At 28.4% G+C, this 16218-nt stretch overlaps 2 protein-coding genes across 2 annotated transcripts in view; one reads left to right on the forward strand and one right to left on the reverse strand.

The window, feature by feature from the left end:
- LOC100205713 (DNA excision repair protein ERCC-8) overlaps nucleotides 1–11268 on the forward strand; it is a 30300-nt gene extending 19032 nt beyond the window's left edge. Inside the window, exons 6-11 of the mRNA XM_065799524.1 lie at nucleotides 2721–2787; nucleotides 3336–3412; nucleotides 3589–3707; nucleotides 3966–4163; nucleotides 6566–6616; nucleotides 10323–11268. Of these exons, the coding sequence (XP_065655596.1) occupies nucleotides 2721–2787; nucleotides 3336–3412; nucleotides 3589–3707; nucleotides 3966–4163; nucleotides 6566–6616; nucleotides 10323–10361 (551 nt within the window). The 3' untranslated portion in view covers nucleotides 10362–11268. The remainder of the gene's footprint in view (nucleotides 1–2720; nucleotides 2788–3335; nucleotides 3413–3588; nucleotides 3708–3965; nucleotides 4164–6565; nucleotides 6617–10322) is intronic.
- Nucleotides 11269–12523: 1255 nt separating this feature from the next.
- Nucleotides 12524–13567, reverse strand: LOC136081270 (uncharacterized). Its single transcript, XM_065798572.1, has 3 exons — nucleotides 13476–13567; nucleotides 13065–13317; nucleotides 12524–12855 (listed from the first exon to the last, which is right to left on the reverse strand). The coding sequence occupies exons 1-3, from the start codon at nucleotides 13565–13567 to the stop codon at nucleotides 12631–12633; spliced, it is 570 nt and encodes a 189-aa protein (XP_065654644.1). The 3' UTR covers nucleotides 12524–12630.
- Between the last annotated feature and the right edge of the window lie 2651 nt (nucleotides 13568–16218).

Here is a 16218-nt window from a genome sequence, read left to right on the forward strand (position 1 = left end):
TTTTAAAGTAGTTTTTTTGTGAGCAGAGAAAAGATTTCAGTAATATTTTATCGTTTATAATATTTATAACAGTTATTACATAATATAAACAATGATGAAAGAAGTTATAAGCAAAAAAACAACATTGTAGCAATTACTGTGATCAGTACATTGTTTTACCACCATGGTAAAACCAATCATGGTGATGCTCTTTAGCTTATAGTGTTCTAAGGATTTAAATGCAAATAAAATATTTTGTTAAATACAATGTCGTCTATAACCTATTATAATAAGTTAATTCTGGAAATGTGATCCAAACTAGCAATGTCACATGATTTGTTTAGTTGAGAAGATTTGTGACCAGTTAGAGGCTAATACAGCTGGTGGCCATCAACATATAATTAGACAAATTGGCAACTAAAATTTAGAATTTAATAATAATAATTGGCAACTTTAAAAGTTGTTGTTGTTTATGAGATTATTGTTTGCTGTTTGTTTGTGGAACCACATAAATTTACATTTTATTCAAGTATAAGGTTTTGTGTGATCACTGGAAACTGTGATTTGCCTAAACATTTCTCACTTGCTCAATAGATAGGTAGTTAATCATTAAAAGCGTAATTAACATATTTCTGGACAATCAAATTGTTAAATTGAAATTACAGTTGTTTTGTCAATCATTGTTATTAAATTTTTAATGCTTTTTATTATAAATGAATCACATCAAAAACAAATAATCATTTTTATTAAATAATTTCATTCAGGTCTTGTAAACTTTAAAAACGCAATTGCTAAAAACCATTGTAAAAAAGTTTTTTTACAATGGTTTTTAGCCTCATCACTCTCAGGTCTCGTAGTCTTGTACTTCATCTCAAAAATTAGGCTCCAGAGACTTCTGGAGAATCTTTAACAGTGTCTATTATAAGGGCAAATCTATCATTTCTCTTATCTTGCATGGTTCAGATTTTGTTACCTCATCTAAAGACAAAGCTGAATTGTTTGCTAAAAACTTATATCCATCTCATCTCTTAATTCCACTAACATTCTACCTGATATGCCCGACAAATAGGTTAATCAATTGCTTGACATTGTATCACTCCAACTTCTATATCTAAAGTGATTTCCTGCATAGACAACATACCTGTTATAGTCTTGCAGAAGCTTTCTCCGAAGCTGTCATTTATACTTTCAAAATTATTTAACAAGTGTTTATCTGAGTTTTGTTTTCCATTCTGCTGGAAAGCGGCATCTGTTATCCCTATTTTCGAAAATTCTGGAGAGCGATCTGATTCGTCTATCTACAGTCCCATTAGTCTTCCTACTCTCATAAGCAAGGTTTTGAATCTTTAATTAAGAAACACTTAATCTTTCATCTTGAATCTAATAACTTACTTTCTGATCATCAATATGGATTTTGATCTTCTTGTTCTACTGCTGATATTGTAGAAATTCTCACATCTAAGGTGGCATTGTTCGCAGATGATACTACCATTTATTGTCTTGATAAAATCCAACACTCTCTGATTGCTTGAAGGGAGCACTTAAACTCAGATAAAACTCTATTTTTTTCAGCTAATCATTATCGCAATAGTCCAAATCTTCCTATATTTAGACAAGGTGCAAAATTGCATCGTAAACAAAGTTGAGCCTGCTCTTGCAGACAATTATTAACTATTGTCATATCCTTGTGTTTGTTCTCTTTTCTTTAATGTTGCTTCTCTTTTTCTTTTCTATAAATACTATAATCGGCGCTGCTCTAAAGAGCTAGCATCTCTAGCATCTCATTGTCTTGTGCTATCTACTAAAATTCATTCTCATGTTACTTGTCATTCAATTAAGTCTCGTTCTTTTACTTTGACTGTTCCTAAGTGCTCTAAAAATTCTTTTTTGTCTAGTTTTTTTCTTCGAACATCAGTATTTTGGAGTTCATCTCCTTTATCTCGTTTTCCTGATTCATATAATTTGAAATCTTTTAAGTTGTCTGTTAATCGTTATCTTGCTTTATAAACTTAATTTTTTCTCTTCCAATAACTTCCAACTCTAATATTGGTTGGTTGCAGCCTTGTTGGAAGTGAAGATGTTTAAAAAGCAAAAAAAAAAAGAATTAAATTGGTAGATTATAATTCGATGGTTGAATTCAACAGTTTTTTCCATGCAAAAAAATAAATAAAATAACATCTTTTTTAACACTCAAAAAATGAATTTCAAAAAACTTATAATCAAGCCCTCACTTAAAAGCAACGCATCAGAAAGAAAAAAAGATTGCTTAAAAATTATTAGTGTAAGTCACATGGTCTGTTATAATGCTTTTAATTAATTGAAACAATAAAAAGGAAAATCTGAATTTTCTTTTTACTAAGTTAAAATTTGTTATATTTGCATTTTAAAAAGCCAGTTATGTCATTATTGGGTAAAAAGCCATTTTTAAGCATTAAAAGACATTAACATTAGGACATTCTCTGACCAAAAATGGTCATTTTTGTCTGACAAAGATCTTTTATAATGTAGTTAATAGATAATATACAGATTATTTAATGATGATAAATATAAAGATGATAAGATGATAAAATATAAAGATAAATTATAAAGATTTTTAATTTTGAAATATTTTGTGCTGACATAAAACAAAGAAAAGTTACCAACTAATTTATTTTCAACTTTGTTATTTATTTTTATTTATGATGTGCAGTTATTTAAAATATGCAAATATCTTTGAATGCTGTGTTTTTATATATATTTAGGCCATCAAAGTAGTTCTTTGTTAACTAAATGGTCACCTCGAAATCAAAATGTTTTAGTATCAACAAGGTGGTAATAAGTGTTTTTTATTTATAAAATATACATAACATTATTGCTACAATACGATATTTATTTTTGAGTATTTATTTTTTGTAATATTTAATAAATAAAAAAGTATACACCTAATCAAATATCATTATACTTAATATTAATCAGCGAGCTCCTGGATTCCAAAAGCCAGGAAGAAATAATCATATTGTGACTTTCATATGCAAAGTTTTTTTTCAAGATCGAATTTTATTTTATTTTTTATTTAATGTTTTTCAATCTAAAATACTAAAAATTTATAATTTCAATCAGAATTGTGATTGATATATTTTTTTTGTCTTTTTATTTTTTATTTTTTTGTCTTTTTATTCAATTATTATGTGATGAATGAGATGTCTTATATGTTATATTTTTATTTGGTACTTGATGAATGAAATGTTTTGTATGTTGTAATTTTTGTTTTGTACCCAATGAATGAGAAGTTTTGTTTGATGTAATTTTTATGTTGTACATGATGAATCAGATGTTTTGTTTGTTGTAATTTTTTTATATTTTTTATTGCACCACAGTGTTTTAGGGGAAGTATATTTGTGGGATATTCGAAAAGCTAATTCCTTACTTATGAAATTTTCAAATGGCGTTAAAGGTATTTATGTTGCATGAGATAAAATCATCACATTTTTAAGAGAATATTTTTTTTAACTTTCTGTGTTTTTCACATGAATGACACATAGAAAGCACACAGAGTATTAAAAATTTATTGTAATCTGTTGTAAGGATTCATTTTGCAAAAGTTGCATGAGAAACTATTATGTTAAACAGATGCACATAATGGAGCTGTTAATGGTCTGTGCTTTTCACTTGGTGGTCTTTACCTCATAACTCTTTCGACAGATAAAACTGTTGGTTTATGGGATTTTTCAAATGGAACTTTGAGTGAAGTAAGTAACTTGTTTATACTGTTAGGAACAAATTTAACTTTAACATAAAATTCTTTAGTTGAATGAATGGTGTTAGATATCTAGAATATTCCAATTTACTTGTGATCATTAGTGGTCAATTTTAGTATGTTTTCAGCATTAATGCTGAAATGATTTGTTGCGTTGCATAGCGTTGCAATCTGTTTAGTTTAACTATGACTTCACACCTTAATTTTTATATTAAAATTTCATTTGTTCATTTATTTAATTTATACCTAGACAAGATATGGAAATGTTGCTAATGATTTATGTCAACCAGTACGACTTTCTGTAAGCAACTGTTTACAAAAAGATGTTGTTTTTGTTCCTTCTCAAGAGACTATTAAGGTTTTTGAGATACACACTGGAAAATGTACAAAAACTTTGTCTGCTCATTTGATGAAAACTACTTCTTGTGATTTCAACGACAATGCAATGGTAAGAATTTTGAATAAAAAAAAAATTATTTTAATGGTAATAAATTTATATTATATAGAATATTTGAAAATATTGCTTTTGCATCTTGATATATAAAAAATTCATATATCAAGATGCAGAAATCTTCACAGCATGGATTGTGTATAGTTTAGTGTATAACTGATTTTTTGACGAGATTAAATAAAAATAACTACATGTTTTTTTACTACTAAAAGTTTCATGCGTTTAGCAATCATCAGGTAAAAAATACATTGTTTTTTTTTGTTAAAAAATATACTCAATAAACATCGTGGCGTTCAAAAACAATTATAAAACTATAACTATTTGCGAGCGTGGTTTGGTTTTTTAATCTTTGGGCTTGTGGTTGTCAAGCAAGAACTTATTTTCGTGGCAGCACTTAGATATAATTTCTGTTTTTTTATTTAATAATTTTTCCGTAAATTTGTATGATATTATGCAAAGTTTTTCATGAAGGCAAAGCAAGCATTTTTTTGTTACATTGCTGTCGGCAGGGACTTGTTTAATTATTGACCAAGTTTATTTTGGTGTTATTTTTAAGTTTTCTTTTATCTGCCATATATACTTTGAAAGGGTGGTTGAATTTTTCACCTTTTTATTTGTGAATGAGTGTTTGTGGTTTGCCCATCTTTTCTTCCATTCACCTTCTGCTAGGCCAATATATACTTTTTCTGGGGTGTTTGGGGGGATACTATACATTTATAAATAACATTAGAGGCTTTACATTTTTCTATTATAGGGCGTTTATAAATAACATTAGAGGCTATACATTTTCCTATTATAGGGCATGTAGAGCCTATTATAGGGCATGTAAAGCCATTAACTTAAAAACTTAAAAATAACACCATAATAAACTCAAATAAACTGGCCAATAATTAAACAAGTCCCTGCCGACAGCGATGTAACAAAAAAATGCTTGCTTTGTCTTCATGAAAAACTTTGCATAATATCATACAAAGGTACGCAAAAATTATTGAATAAAAAAACAGAAATTATATCTAAGTGCTGTCACGAAAATAAGTTCTTGCTTGACAACCACAAGCCCAAAGATTAAAAAACCAAACCACGCTCGCAAATAGTTAAAGTTTTATATTTGAATGCCACGATGTTTATTGAGTATATTTTTTAATGAAAAAAACAATGTATTTTTTACCTGATGATTGCTAAACGCATGAAACTTTTAGTGGTAAAAATCATGTAGTTATTTTTATTTAATCTCGTCAAAAAATCAATTATATAGCTCTGATATCATTTATCGAGCACTCTTGCTGAATATATGCTTACAGCAAAATAAAACTTACTTATAAATATATATATATATATTTATATATATATATTATAAATATATAACTTATATATATATATATTATAAATATATAACTCCTTTGTGGCAGCAGGCTATAAAATAGTTGATATATGTACTGAAACTCCTGGCAACAGGCTGTTTCAGCATGACGTCAGAGATCTAAACACGCATTCATAGTTTCATTGTGTGAAAACCATTAAATTTGATAGACCTCTTCACACTTCCAATAATTTTGTGCGCACAAATATTTAATAGTACTTTATGGTTCCTTATGCGCAGAATCGCATGAAAGAAAGTAAATACACAGGTATATTATGAAAGCATTTTTGAAAGTTGTTTACATGAGATTTCTTTTATTTTTTTCTTAATAAAGACATCAGTTTTGCTTTGTTTTAGTTTATTTCAAGTCTAAATTTATATTATTTATATATTTATACTTTTTATATGTTTGTGTTGGAATATATATGAAAGAAATAAAAGCTCTTAATGAGTGTGAAAATGCACAATGATAATTGTGTGTGCATATTCAATATATATATATATATATATATATATATATATATATATATATATATATATATATATATATATCAATACTATAATACTATTATAATACTCCAGTTTCAAAGTTTTAGTCCACAGTGTTCTGAAAATTTTACTTTGTATTATAATGATTACTTTTAAAGAAATTATGTTGATTGTTCTTAAAAGAATTTTATTTCTAAAGCAGTTGCAAAAACATAAAGACTATACTAGCATATTTGTTTATACAATATATATATATATATATATATATATATATATATATATATATATATATATATATATATATATATATATATATATATATATATATATATATAATATATATATATATATATATATATATATATATATATGTATGTATATATAAATAATATATATAATATATATATAATATATTTATATATATATATGTATATATATATATAATATATATATATATATATATATATATATATATATATATATATATATATATATATATATATATATATATATATATATATATATATATATTTATTGGTTTATAATATAGATGCTCTATAGTGGGTCTGCAGATACGAAAATTTTGGAATGGTCATACCAGGTAAAAACCATTTTTTATAAAGTCTCCTTTTGTTTGACTTGTATATTAGGGTAGATCATTAAAAAAAATTATACTTTGAATAGTTATAATTTGTTGCTCCTGGATAATATGATGAAGATGGGAAAAAATTATTTTGACTTTTATAGTGTCTTCCTTTGCGGCCAGGGGGTCTTAAGTCACCATGTTTATACATTTTTATGCTTTTTATCGTTATTTAATTACTTTGTAATTTGGTTATAATATTTAACTTTAAATAGTGTAATTTGTTGCTCATGGACAATAAACAGAAGGAAAAAAAATTTTTTGTCTTTATTTCTTGTTAAGAGACCATATTATTTTATCATATTTGTGCGTTTTTAAATTTTTTTTTTATCGTTATTAAATTACTTAGTAATTTTTGTTTTAAAATTGTTAAATTTTATTTTAAATTGTGATAAATTGTAACGATTGGATGATATAACGAAAATAGAATAGTAATCAAGTTTTTTTTTGGTTTTCTGCTGGGGGACTTATGTTGTGCATTTGTAGGTTTTATTATTATTTATTAGTATTTTATTATTTTAATCTTTAATATTATTTTTATATTTTATTATTATTATTAATTTAAATATTAATATCATAGGTTTTTTAAGCATTTTAAGGCTTTTTTATTGTTTTAAATTACTTAGTAATTTACTATTTATTAGTATATAAATTGTAGTGATTCTAACTAGCACTTTTTAAAATTATTTTTTATTTCAAAATAAATTGTAGAAAAGTTTATTATTTATTAGTATTCAAAGATTATTATACTATTAGTATGTAATGATTGTTATATTAATAATATTATAAAGATTACCAATATCCATATATATCAAATAATCCATCTGTATATGGTTTATTGAATTTAAATCTAGAATTCTGAGTTTCTAGAATTCTGTTTTTCAAATTGAATAAAACTAAGTTTATATTGAGAAAATTAAAATATTTTGATTTCTGTGGCAAACTATGGCTTTTATAAAACTGCAGCAGACTTTTCCTGTTTATGGCATCGAATGTGAACTTACTACTCGCAAACTTCCAACTGCTAAGGAAGTTATGCAACACTATTCTTTTGTTAAATTACAACTTTCTAGGAGTACCAAGTCAAGCACAATAGTTTTAAGAGTTTCTGAAAATGTTATGAACATTTGGTTGAAATCTGGTATTCCAACTGTTATAATGTAAAGAGTGCAGCAGCAAGTAGAATCTTTGCACAATAATCTGAAAATGATGCTTAAAAAAAAGATGAATCAAAGACTTCAGCAGTATTAATTGTTAAGATGGAAAGTTTAGTTTTGTTTGACATTGCAGCATGTCATTGTTTTAATTTAAGTAAAACATGGACATACTGCAATTTTATTTAATAAGATCCATTAAAAATTCATGCTCAACACTTGAAAATGATTTTTTAATGGATCAAAAAAATTAAAGAAACATAGTTATCGGTTCTTTAGATAAGGAAAGTAATTTTATATTAACCAAAGTATTTGAAAGAAGCACAAAGAGACAGAAAAACTACAATTTTTTTTTCGTCTAGTAAAAGCAATCTAGAAGCATCAGTTAGTATCACTTCTGATATAGATGCAGAAATTAATTCTGGTGGAGGAGTTTATAAATGACACTCAGAGCAATGTTGATTATCATCAGTTGTTAGATTTCTGGGAATTTTTAATGAAATTACTAGTGAATCTGGCAGAAATATGATAAAGTTTTCAACAGTTGCCAGAGAATGTGACATGCGGTCAAACGCGTATTTTCTAACAGCTATTTTATTGTAATTAAATAGGGATTTAGGCTAATATTAGTTTTATACTTTGGTGAGAAATAAACCAAAAGCAAAAGAGAAATGAACAAAAAGACAAATCGAGATTTACTTGGTGGGGGGTTTTTAAAGCCTTTTTACAATGGAAGTTTTTGTTTTTATCAGTTTTCTAAAAATTAACTAAAAATTAACAAACGTTAACCCCGTCAAGCGTTATTAAAGCGTTATTGAGAGTACTGGTGTGAACAATTGTATAATAAGATTGCTGGAACTGTATTTGGGATATCCAGTTCAATAGTTAGTATGCATGTTTCATTTTAATGAACTAGCATTGAGAAGTTTAGTATTGTATTTAGATGACACCACTTCTGACCTACTCGGACCTACTGCATTTAGTGGCAACATTAAGAAAGCACTTGCAAATTGTCACATGTTGCAAATTGTCAAATTCGATGATAGACAGAATAACTTACCGAACGTTCTTCATGGTGTCAGACAGAATAACTTACTGAACGTTCTACATGATGTTAGGCAGAATAACTTACCGAATGTTCGACATGATGTCAGACAGAATAACTTACTGAACTGTCTTTATGACATGTGCAAGGCAATAGAAATAAGTGAAGTGAAAGATGGTTTTTTCCTCGATGGCTGACAACTGCAAATCAAATCCTTCGTTTGCATGTTGCAAGCACTCCTCTGTCTACCAAGCTGGTAATACTTACTGATTATATTCTTCAAATTTATGCGCCGGTTTGGTTCTTTATAAAACCGGAGCCTCAATGTTACGTAAGGGCAAAACACTTGTGGCGCTTAATTCAATTCTCTCGCTTTTTTTCATAAAGTGATCGACTTATAGTTGATAAATGCAAAAATGGCTTTTTTCAATTAGAAAGCAGCAAAGGAAGGAAAAAATAGTTTTAACTTTTTATTTTATTTTAATATTTAGATTTTAGAGTAGGGTTGTAACGGATTAGAAATTTTGTATTCCGGCCGGAACCGGATTTGCCGGAATTGTAAAAAAAATTCCTTTTAAAAATCCTTACCTAAATGATACAATAAAATTAAAACTACAAATAAAATTAGGCAAAGCTACAGTTGAGTGGTCTAAAATAATTTTATTTTTTCGCTTTTTGGACTTTCTTGTGTAGACTTGTTTAAATAGGTGACTTTTTAATATAAACATAAAGAATTATTATTACTTTAGTACATACATCGATTATCTTATAGCCTGCTGCAAAAAGGAAGTGCTGCTACATCGATTATCTCATAGTCTGCTGCTACAAGAGAGTGTTGCTGCATCGACTATCTTATAGCTTACTGCTACAAAGAAGTACTGCTACATCGACTAAGGGTTTGGCATGGAGATCTTTTTTCTTTTATTATTTCAATTAAAATTCCTAATGTTAAAAAAGCCTCCACTGACGAGAGCGCAATAAAAGAAAAAAGAAAATTGTTTAAGACCGCTTAACTGTAGTTTTACCTAAAATTACATTGCGTATGTTAAGAATTTTGTATTTTTTACCAAGGTTTACCTATAGTTCTTCATGATTTCACAATGATTTTTTGATTTAATTTACACAGTCTGTCACAAATCTTAAAAAAAAGTAAAAAATAAATTCCGGCATTCTGGCCTGAAATTCCGGTACATCTCTATTTTAGAGTAACATTTTGCTATTCAAAGTAATTTAAACAAAAAAAATGCAATGATGATCTATTCTATTGTATATTATTTAATGCAAATTTATTTTTTTAAGAATGAGCAAAATATACATGGCGGTATACTGTAAAAAATATTTTAACTCGCATATCGTAAGTTAAAAAAACTTTACACGCATAATTATTACTTATGTTAGGTAATCTAAAAGTAGTAAATTTTTAAAAAATGTAATATTAAAGGAAAATATCAATTTTTTTTTTAAGAAAACCAAGCAAACTACGCAAACCCACTGGGAAGAATAATGAAATTATTCTGAAAAAAGTCTGTCTCGTCATAATTTACGTCACTAAACGAAAGCTTAGTAATGCAGTACGTACAAACAGTGTGGTGAATTATCGGCTATATGTTTAACGATAAAAGACAAGGAACTGTGAAGTGTTTATAACACTTGATTGACATTTTTCAGTAAAATAACTTTTAAGGTGCTAGCTCCCCAATCTACATTTAAGTCTCTGATATAATTAACAGAGGAAACACTACTTTACAACAGAAGAAACACGTCGAAAACATGTACTTTACAACACGTACGAAACACCCGTTTTACTACGCATTTGCAACAGTTACTACTTTACAATATGTACATGTTATACTTTAACATCTTTTTAAAAAATTGGTAAAAAGAATAATAGAGCTACATTTATTGGAGAGAGAAAAAAAATGTGTTTTACATCAGTAGGAGTTGAGATCATTAAACTTAACGATCTTTTATCAAACGACAGAATCATACCATAAAACTAAAACATTTTGATTTTCACCACGGTAAACCGATACCTCCGGTAAACACGATACGCGTTAAAGTAAAGTCAAAGGTTTTAAAGTCAGATGTTACGTGCATACACAAAATAAAAGAAATCGAAATCAGCCTTCTTTTTTTTGGTACTATTTAAAGGGAGTAAAGGCATTCCTAGAGTAACTAAGCTAAGAATAGTCAAGGTCATTCAAAAAATGTAGCATATCATCAACGAAGTTTTTTTTTAGCGATTTTAACGGCTACTGCTAGTCTTAGCGTTAGACATGAGTTGAAATGTTGAACTAAAAAGATAGTGTTTTTGATACTGTTTTAGTGCTTTGATATCTCATCGTATTTATATTTTTTTATCATCTAATTTGTTATGTTCTAAATTTAAAATGTTCAATTATAAATAAAAATGAATGTTTTTTTTTTTTTTTTACTTTTATCCTAAAAGGAGACTAAAAAACAAAAGACTATCGAATAAAGGCGTCTTCTTGAGCATAAAAACGTTAAATCATACCATCATTTTTTCCATTTTTTTAACTCCATTTTTTGAATTCATTTACTTAATAATATACAAAATTAATGACTCGTTAATGAATTAAGCATGTAAGATTTGAATTCTCGGCACATAACAGCATAGTACTAATTAATAATTTTAAAATCAAACTAATGATAGTCAAAAAGTTTTGAATTCTATATAAAAATACTATATTTACTTATTTAAACAATATTTAGCTTTTAAACATTAAGCATGTTTCAAAGTAAACATTTGAAAGTTACGTCGCGTTATTTAATTAACTTTTTGTTTTTAATATTATATTTTTCAATTTGTTGACTGTATATTGTTATATTATATACACAATTCGTTGAACTGCATTTAACAATATCTTGACTGCATTAAACAATTTCTTGATTGCATTTAACAATTTCTTGACTGCACTTAAGAGCCGTTTTTTCTAAGAATCAGGCAAATTCCTGAAACTGTGGAAGTGACCTCCTCCAAATTGCTTGAATTTTTTATATATTGATCAGAATATAGAAAAAACCTGTTGGGGAAAAAAAAAATTTTCAAAAATGTTTCGTTCACTCGGAATCTGGGCTTAAATTTTTGAGATTTTTTTAAAAATTTTTAGAAATTTAGTTTTTGCCACCTTTGAACCCATTTTTTTGGCAAGGCAAAAAGTTGCACATAGCTTTTGTAGTTAATATCAGACGTAACCCAAAAGCTCTCTCCAAAAAATATAAAAAAGTTGCGTGACACTGTGCGGTTGGCTAATTATCATAGTTCAAAAGTACAAAATCAATCAGTTGTGTCAACTTTTAATCGGAGTTAATTCTAGCGGCGAAGTGTTGCACACAATTTTTCTTTTAGGATTTGAAATTATCAAAGGTATTGAGTCTAAAAATGCAAAGAAAGTTATGTGATACCTAAGGCCTATTAATATATTAAGGCTTGAAATTGGAAAAAAATGTTTTAGTATACTTACAAAATGAACCATTACGGCAGAGGCGCTTAGTTTTGTAAAAATATAAACATATCCAACTGTCAATACAAAAAGGTCCTAACATAATAATAAAAAAAATTCGTGTGATTTTGTCACACGCATGTTATATCATGAATTAAAAACTGAACAAAAATCTAACATCAAGATAACTATATTGCTAATTAAATAAAACATAAATCAAATATTTAAATGTTTTTCCTTTTAAAAATTAGTTTTTCATTTATTAATAGAGTCATTTACACACATTATCCACCACATCACACATAATTTCTACTCTGCTGCAGTAAGTTTCTCTAAGAATAATGATATGACTGTATTATAGTCTTCTTCGGATAATGAATAATCGCCACAACCACTGATTAGAAAAGGAGCATTTACTAAACAGATAATTTTATCAGTTTGGTTATTTATCTCCTCGGTAGTAACTGGCCAGCGAAAAGTATTCTTCTCTTGCCCGTTAATCATACAATTAACTCTGATCCCAGTTATAGATACCTAAAAGTATTAGCGCAACATTTAAAATAATATAATAAAGAGTTTATGATTTGTTTAATTTTGCTTACATTCAATAAAACTTGTAAAGTCTTATATAATGTCATTCTGAAATTATTTTTACATTTTATTTATATTCCTTTTATTTTAGAGCACTGTTTTGTAAAACAAAATAAAAACTTGAAACTAATATATACTTTGAATAATATTACCTCCACAATATATCCAATATTCCATTGTTTTTCATATGCAACAGCAACCCAATCATTCACTTTCCATACAAGACAAATTTCTTTTGCAAGATTGGCGATGTCTTCCTCATATTTATTATCATCTTCATTGTCTCCTGCCAGATTAAAGTCATCATTTTCGCCATAAACTTCTTTGTTATCGTTAACCTGACTATTTTCATTATTTTCTGTTGTCGGTTCTACCAGCTTACCTTTTCTTTTCAGGTTACTAAATCTATAACAATATCAATTGTACATATTTTTAAACATATGTAAACAAACACACAAAATTATAACTTTCACCTAAATTTTAATTTCATATTTGTAAAAGAACTATTTAACAGTCAGAAACATAATCTAATTTGCAAAAGTTTTGATAGCAACAATGCCTACCTTGAAAATAAAGATCTTATCTGTTGGCTAGTTACATATTGAGCAGGCGGAAGTTCTCTCCTCAGCTGCATGTGAACCTGCTCAGGGCTCATTTTATTACCTCATTCTTCTCCACGAATAAAGTATTTATACAACAGTTCTTTCTGCTGATTTGAAAATCTAAAAGAACTTCGAATTGGTAATGCCCAACCTTGCAATAGAAAAATGTTCATGCAATGTGGTTTGTCTTTTACGGAAGCAATGTTAGAGGATGAAGAAATTAACATATTTAGTTGTGAAGTAATTTTCATCTTATGAACAAACGAGTTGCGAACTTTATCCAATGATGTTAATGATTTCGGAACTGTATGAAGACCGGATAGCATGTGTTCTTCTAACTCAGCATCGCTTTCAAATGATAAAGTACAATTCATTTCAGTGCAAAATCTTAATGAATATAATTGCCTGTCACTTCTTTTCTGTTTTTCCTTAAGTGACTTGTTACGCTTAATTGAATTATCTGTTTTGCTATATGGCAACAACAACTTAATCGAGGGTTGAATTTTAAGATTTCCATACTCTTGTTCAATTCCCTCACCGATATTGAAATAACGCCACATCTTCATACTTTTCTCACCAAACTCAAATGAGTGATAGTTGCTAATGTTCTTAATCTTTGGTCCAGTAACTACAGTTTTATCATTGCTAATTTGAGCAACTGCTACTTTTGCATCTTTAGCGCCAAAACTATAATGCATAGCCTTGTGTATATCTTCAGCAGTCAAAAGATTATTACCAGAGTCAACGTAACTCCTTAAATTTAATAAATTGTCTTTACAACTGCACTCTCCCTGTCACATTGATCTTTTCCACAACAGGGTTCATTATAATCATATCTCAGCAACTTTATATCTCTCTCTTTGCATACATTGTAGATTGCTTCAGCTGAAAGATTTCCCTGATAGCAGCCGGCATTATCAGATTTGGTAAACATTTTCTTGATATGCGGTTGATCAATTCTGAATTGGTCTAAAACTGCAGTGGCTAACGAAACAACATCACCTATTCCCTGATCACACCTATACATTGAAGTAAAGTAAACACGTTTGAATAACTTTCCTGCTATTTTTATTAAGAATATATCCACATGTAAACTCATTCCTTTCTTGCCAAAATACTCTCTTTGGCCCTCTCTGTATCGAACCGGAAGAATTTTTTGACAAAAATCTTTAAGCCAGAAAGCAGTTTCATCGTTTAACTGCTTAAAAGCTTCGGTTTTTGCCTTTTTCTGTTGAGAATCTCTCATCAGGTGTTTTATGTAGTTGAATACATCCTTTACAGCAATTTCCAAATCATAAATAGAATCAGCATCGTCAGAATTTTGAATTGTTAGTTCTTTGATCATCTCGATAGCTTTGCACAAATCATAGCAATCGGCACATACCACTTTTGATATCTCTGTGTTGGATTGAAGATTTTTTTCAGATGGATCTGATAAGGCATGTTTTGAGCTATGAGAAGAAATGTTTGAGTCATTGACACTACAATTGGTTTGATAACTTGTTTTCAAATACCTTTTTCCTTTTTCAAGGGCAGCTTCGAGAGATTTAGAACTAAATCTTTGTGCCAATTTTTGTAATGTTTGAAAACCATTCATGCCTGAAGCAGTAACATCATCTAATCCAGCTAAGCTTTTTCGACTTGAAGGTTTTATTGCATGCAATACTTTCCACAAACTTGAATCAGATAATGGTATATAATTGTTTTCACTACAACTTTTTCGATAGAACATGATAGCGTGGCTATATTTTGTCGTCAGTATTGCATGCACTATCTTTTGTTCTTCACCGCTGTCGTATTTTAATTTGGTTATTCCATAAGCAACATCATGCAAAATACCGCTTGTAAATATAAAGTCTAAGAAATGTTCACACTTTGTTTGATTAAGACTAGATCGGACGAATACTTTCTTCTCTGGAAATGCCAACCCTTTATGAGATGCATGCCATTTTCTTGCTGTTTCTATACAATGTTTGGTACACTCAAATGTGTTCATTATAAACTTTTTGGTATACTTGGTATGGTCTAATAATGAGAGGATAACTAACTTTCCCATGGAATCACTTTGCTTATATACTTTCTGAGCACGAATAGTTTCAATTGGGAGAGGGCTATTTATTTCATCAACATTTTTACTGTTAAGAAAATCTATAAGTATTTCCTCTTGTCCAGGAGCAACAGCTTCCGCAAATTTTTTCTTTAATAAGTTTTCTAGGCGAACATACTTGCGTTTTAACTTATCTTTAGTAGTATCTTCCAGATATTCTAACTTCCTTTTTAATCTAAATTTTATTGGACTTGCATTAAGAACCTCAGTTACACTCTCACGGCTTCTTAGAGATTCGTCCAAAATCTCCTGTGAAACATTAATTTCACCGGTATCAAATTCTTCATCTGGAGTAGCAGGTGTCATATATGTTTGTTCTTGTTGTGTTTGTGTTTCTGTACATAAATTGGTGTTTTCGTTGACTCTAGATAAAGCAGTTTCTTGCTTTAAATGGGTAAAACACAGCATTGCACCAACTGAAAATACTTCATTGTATCGCTTTGACATTGATATGACGACATGTATTGGTGACGCCCTTAAAGCGGGAGATTTTTTTCCTTTTATATTTAGATGGTGAGGATGAAAGCATGTTTTTGGAGGACTCCATGCAATACCAAACGTGTACCGGTAAAAAGCACATATTTGTTCATCCTTTTT

The sequence above is a fragment of the Hydra vulgaris genome, chromosome 06 (genome assembly GCF_038396675.1).
Source record: "Hydra vulgaris chromosome 06, alternate assembly HydraT2T_AEP".
NCBI classification, from domain to species: domain Eukaryota; kingdom Metazoa; phylum Cnidaria; class Hydrozoa; order Anthoathecata; family Hydridae; genus Hydra; species Hydra vulgaris.

Excerpts from the sequence above, each read along its gene's own strand:
- LOC136081270 (XM_065798572.1), bottom strand. The coding sequence starts at position 13,567 with ATGAGCCCTGAGCAGGTTCACATGCAGCTGAGGAGAGAACTTCCGCCT. Across the intron at positions 13,318-13,475 it reads ATAAGATCTTTATTTTCAAG|ATTTAGTAACCTGAAAAGAA; the intron begins GTAGGCATTGTT and ends ATATTGTTATAG. Across the intron at positions 12,856-13,064 it reads ATATTGGATATATTGTGGAG|GTATCTATAACTGGGATCAG; the intron begins GTAATATTATTC and ends TAATACTTTTAG.